Source organism: Blennius ocellaris, assembly GCF_963422515.1.
Source record: "Blennius ocellaris genome assembly, chromosome: 22".
In the NCBI taxonomy this organism is placed as follows: domain Eukaryota; kingdom Metazoa; phylum Chordata; class Actinopteri; order Blenniiformes; family Blenniidae; genus Blennius; species Blennius ocellaris.
In genome coordinates, this window is record NC_137671.1 from 15658816 (window position 1) to 15664845 (window position 6030).

General features: G+C 46.3%; 1 protein-coding gene across 1 annotated transcript in view; it reads left to right on the top strand.

Moving 5' to 3' along the window:
• Positions 1–4463, top strand: part of ano6 (anoctamin 6) — a 28509-nt gene extending 24046 nt beyond the window's left edge. The window contains exons 18-20 of the mRNA XM_080518175.1: positions 412–614; positions 701–806; positions 2842–4463. Of these exons, the coding sequence (XP_080374301.1) occupies positions 412–614; positions 701–806; positions 2842–3060 (528 nt within the window). The 3' untranslated portion in view covers positions 3061–4463. The remainder of the gene's footprint in view (positions 1–411; positions 615–700; positions 807–2841) is intronic.
• Positions 4464–6030: the final 1567 nt, after the last annotated feature.

Genomic DNA, 6030 nt, shown 5'->3' on the forward strand with positions numbered 1-6030 from the left:
TTCACAGAATCAGCAGCATGCATGTCATGCCTGTTGGGTTTATTGGTTTTCTATACCTTAACTACACCTTATAGAAACTTGCTTGCAGTGTAAAACTTGAAATTCTTACAAATACAGTGATTTATCTTGGTTGTGATGTGGGACTGCTGTTATTTTGAACACAACTTTATGTGGGTTTTCCTAGTGGGTTTCCATTATTTTAGTTGTGATGTGAACGTGTTTCTCCAGACTGGTGCCATGTGTTTAGAAATAAAAAAAAATGGGTAATCTTGAATTTTTATAAAAAACAGTGTTAATTACTGAAATAGCAAAGTAGTTCCTCAGTTGGACAGTATGCGTGCAGCAGCTCTTTGTATTGAAGTGGCTGGAATCCTTTTAACAGTCGGTTTTCCTGCTCGCTGTCTCAAACAGGCCATGATCATCGCCTTCACCTCGGACATGATTCCTCGGCTGGTGTACTACTGGTCCTTCTCCGTGTACCCGTACGGAGAGTACCCGACCAACACCATGGAGGGCTACATCAACAGCTCCCTGTCCGTCTTCAATATCGCCGATTTCAACAAGAACGTGCGCAACGCCAACATTTCCATGCCTTCCAACTTCACCACATGCAGGTGCGTAGATGATTGCATACGTTTTATATCGACATAGATAAATAACTGTTATGGTGTTAAGCTTTGTAAAACCTTTTCCTCCTCAGGTATCGAGATTTCCGGTTTCCTCCGGGGCACCACAGAGAGTACGAGCACAACGTTTACTACTGGCACGTGATTGCAGCCAAAATGGCTTTTATAATCGTCGTTGAAGTGAGTACATCTAGAATCTCGGGCCACTGTAGAAAATACAAAATGTTCGCAGTGTTTTAGGTGTCAAACAAAACAACAAAGTTACGTATGTAACTACAGTTCTATGAATACTGGATGACCGCCAAAGGCGGTGCTTTAGCACTGGATATCTACGTCTCATGTACACACTGGTTGAACACCGATACCAACAAAGTCACCTGTGACCCCCAGGAATCTATAAGTTCCGGTGTCACCGGTGAATCTTTTCCTCGGGAAACTTCTCGCGAAACCACTGTGATTTCGAGTGACTGAACACTCTGTCGGTCATCCGGGATTCATAGAACCGTAGTTATGTATGTAACTTTCGTTCCATTTCATCCCCACTGACCACCAGAGGCGGTGCTTTAGCACTGGAGGAGCAATGTCAACAGTGTCACGAGAAATCGGGATACACACCTCACACACTGCATACTGAAGGAGTGACGGCCAAGAACGCTCCCACAGAAGGGGGCGCAGCCACGTTCAGTCTGTAGAATCTGGTAAAGTGATGGGTGAGGTCCACGAGGCTGCCGCACAGACCTCCTCAATGGCTACCCTCTTCAGAGAAGCCCATGAGGTAGATGCACTGCTCGTTGAGTGACATCTCACACCGGATGGTGGAGGGGGGAGCACTGGCCATGTAGGCTCTGAAACGCAGAGCAGGATTACTATTGCAACAACACATCATCAGTAGGGTAACACTAAACTGTCTCACGACGGTCTAAACCCAGCTCACTGGACAGTGTGTCCAGTGGGATAGCATCTGCTTTGACATGGCCTTGCCCCGCGTAGGGCCACCATAGCAGACAAACAGCTGCTCGCATTGGCGTATGCTTGATGTAGCGTTAATGTAAGTCTCCAGGGCCCGAACTGGGCACAGCAGTTCTGACACCCCTCCTGAAGATGGTTCAACATGGTTAACATACAAAGACGACAACACTTTTTGGAGAAAAGCCACGTTAAGCCGAAACGTGAGACCACTCCCCCCAGGGTGCCACCTCAGACATGTGTCCTCCACTGATACGGCATGTAGTTCATCAACCCGTTTAGCGGAGACAATGGCCAGGAGAAAGGCTGTTTTGACAGACACCCACTTGAGCGCCACTTGTGCCAAAGATTTGAAGGGATGTTGATCCAGTGCCTCAAGTACCAGGGGCAGGTCCCATGCCAGAGCCCTCTGAGTCCTTGGAGGCCGGAGCCCCAGGGCCCCTTTTAGAAAGTGGGTCACCAACCGTTGGGAGCCCGCCATGGCCGAGTCCACCTAGGCATGTCTGCTGGAAATAGCGGCAACAAAGACCTTCAGCATGGACTGCGAGCGGCCACTATCCAGAAGGGACTGGAGAAAATCCAAGATGGCGGTCACAGGGCAGTGGACTGGGTCCAGCCGCCTGTCTGCACACCAGACAGAGAACCTCTTGAACTTGTTCTCATATTGAGTTCGGGTGGCTGGCGCCAACACGTTCAGGATGGTGGCTCTTTACGGCATCGGTACAGTCATTCAGCACCGGGTCGGCCCCTGCAATGGCCAGGCCCACAGCTGGAGACGCCCAGGGTCTGAGTGCCAGATCTGACCCCCCAATTGAGAGAGGAGATTTTTCCTGTCGGGGAGGCACCATGGCTGATGGTGAGAGAGCCCGCACAGCAGGGGAAACCAGATCCTCCACGGCCACCAAGGAGCCACCAGCAGCAGGCTGTGGCCCTGCTTGGAGACCCTGTGTAGTGTTGGCACGATCAAGGGCAGAGGAGGGAAGGCGTCGAGCAACCCCCTAAGTGGAACCTTCCAGTAATGTGCTGACTCAATCGTCTAACTCTAACCTCTGCTGCATGTGTGTGTGGTTTCATTGTTAAAATAACCAGCTTGCTAACAACGTTGTTTTTAGCATTTCTGTCGTTTCCATGGAAGCGGATTTTGTTTTCAAAACATTGCCATGTAAACGCCAAACTTTTCTGAAACAATGCGTATGTTTTAATGAATTATTAAAACATCCTTGTTCTTTTTTTCCCCTCACAATTGCAGCACATTGTTTACTTCACAAAGTTCATCCTCTCCTATGTCATCCCCGACGTCCCGTACGCCGTCAAAGAACAAATCAAACGAGAGAAATACCTGACGCAGGTCATCCTCCACGAGACCAACCTGAAGCTGGTGACCAGGCGTCTGAAACCGGCCCGGGACGACGACACGACCCGCAAAGACGCAGAGATCAGAAAGGAGGAGATGGACCTTGACTTCTGACCTTAGATAATAATGTATGAACCTGTTTGTTCTCTGCTCAGTGTTTGATGACAGCCATATTTAAGTACCGACATAATTTAGATCTGAAACGTGATTTCAACTTTTTTTTTAAATGAAAAGCGATTTGAAAGAAGAAATTTCACTCCATCGTTAACCACTGCGTTCTCTTTGTGGACCATCTTCCAACTCTTTCAGTGTATTTTTATGGTGAAATGACATGAATCATCCCTTTACGGCACTCGGGAGGTTTCGTAGCTGACAATATTAATGCGAAAAATTTGGAGGAGTGAATATCTTTTGCACCGGTTTGTGAACACATGAGCACTTTCATGTTATTTCTTTGGATCTTAAAACATTATTGAAGTGTTTTAAACAGTCAAATGTATGTGCAGCTTGACTTTTCTGCAGATAAACACTGACATTAATCAGCTTTTGACTTTACCAGGCTGTTTAGAGGCTGAATTGACGTCTGTGGCCTTTAGCTGTGGTATTGTGAACTTTTTGACTTTCTTTTTTGCTCAAATTTCCTTTGAGATTTGCACAGAACAAAACTTTTTGGCCTTCTGATGTGTCTGGATTTTTACAACCGTATAAATGAACCTTTGTTTTGCATAATCGGAGTGATGAATCTCGTAGTGTGCCTTACCTTGACTCTCTGTCCATCGGACTGAGAGGTGACACAGGTGATGGATGCACTGCTAAATATCAGTATTACCAGATACGAATTGGCACCACTTTTCAATGCAATGTTGATTTTCTGACATCGTGTGTCTTGAAATGTTACACAAATGATGGTGTACCAGTTATTATATGCATGGACTGACTTTTAACTGCATCTTCTAAATACATTCGCCTCGTATTGTGCATTTTAAGCTTTATATTTTGTTACTTGCGATTCAATTTACCTTTTTGTTCTGAGGTAGATCTGTCTTACAAATAACACGGCTCGTGTGTCTGAAATGCTTGTGAAGATGTTTGGTTGTGCAGTGTGCATAGCTCCAGCACTGTGTTTTACTTATAAAGATATTCTGCAATGACCACATCACTGTTTATTATAGATTTTGCTCATACACAATTTATTTACCCTCTCTTTCACCGATAAACCTGTTAAAGTGCTTGACAGTGTCTTGACCAGTGGAGCTATTACCACCGTCTATGTGAACATGTATCACATGACTGCAGTATGTGATGATATATCTGTGCTTATTGCTTTTGTACAATATTGTCAATAAACATTTTTCTATAAGTCTTCTTGTCTGATGACGTTTCAATATATACTTTAATTTTACCGCCAGTAAAATGTTGACACTACAACTGAAGAAAATGTGATTTTGCATGTAGTTTCTACATTTCTTTGTTCTTTCCTGCAATTTCTATGAAGCAATAAAAGTAGTTATATTCTATTAACCGGTCTGAATGCTATACATCATTCATGGTTTTCTTTCCTTGAATCATGCATAATTAGTTAAATTTGTGGGTATTAAACATCTTTTATGTGTATCATATAACTTTGATAAAGCCTTTCATTTTATTTATTTTGTTACATTGAATAGAAATACTTCAATCCCAAAGAGAAATTGTTTTAAGTTGGTCTGTAATGATATATTAGTACGTGATGGATTGTAAACAAGTGTAATACTTTTCTGGTCTGGCATTATTTACAGTTTCTATCTATAACCATATTAAATGTGTCATTAATCCATTAAACTAGTAACTCCTTGTGGCCACCAGAGGGCGCCAGGGTTGCAAAGCAAAGCAGGCAGATGAATCAGGCAGGTAAGCCCCGTTTCCACCGCACACAAGTGCCGAGACGGAGCGGTACGGAGCGGTACGGAAAAGAGACCCCGACCGAAATTTTGGGTCGCCTTTCCACTGCAGAGAGGAGCTTAAAAAGTAGGCGGGGCTTATGAGCTCCGCAGAAATGTGACACTACAACAGAAAAGAAAGTCGCCAGATCTAGATCTTGTGAATCCTCTGTTGTTGTTTACATTCTCCACTTTGCAATGTTATTTTTTGCAGCGGCAGAGCTGCAGCCGCTTCCGTGTTTGTGAGAGAGCGAACGCTCCGGCCACTTGCCGGCGACTTGCCCCGCACTCGATCGCTCGGGTGCGGGGCAAGTGGCCGGAGCGTTCCCCCCGGTTGGCTGAGGCACAGACACGGGAGTCTTGAGCTTTCTGCTCAAACGCAGGAGGTTCTCCACTCCGTCGCTGATCGCGGTCCGGCAGCTCAGCGCCGGAACACGGAGGCGCCGAGCTCCGAGCTCCTTTTTATCGCTTCCGCGGTCCGTCCCCGCGATAAAGCGCCACTGACCGCGGTTGAACAGAACGCTGACTGCCTCTGGGAAGTGGAGCTGTCGGAGCGCGATCAGCGCCGGAGACGGGAGCTCCAGACTCCCGTGTCCCGGACGCGCATCCACGCCACGGCGAGCGCTATGCTGCAAACAGAAAGCTCCAACGCGATGCAAAGTCCTGAGCCCCAGTCTCCCCCCGCCTCCAGTCGCTCTTTCACTACAAACACTAAAGTTGAGCAGCAAAGAAAAGAAAAGGAATAAAAAAAACAACCAGTGCAAAGCTGACCACACTGACAGCAGAGGCTTCGTCCAGCCCACACATTGAAATATTGAGGGCGTGTAGTAAATACGTCCGTCCGTCCAGGCCGTAACCTGGACGTCTATATGACGGCCAGAACTAGTTGACAAATGACATAAAAATCATGGACACCCGGAATCAGTTGAAAGAGACGGGTCACAATCTGTCTGTTAAGTCCAACTGCCTGTATAATTATTGTCATTAAAATAATGAGGAAGTAGATCATGACAGGGAAGAGGAGACAGGATTAATTAAGTGATTCTGAGGTTCCCCCTCACCCTGACGGACTCCCCCACCCCCATCTCCATTGTGGACTCCTTCCATTTCCTGGGTACCACCATCACCCAGGACCTCAAATGGGAGCCAACCATCAGCTCCCTCA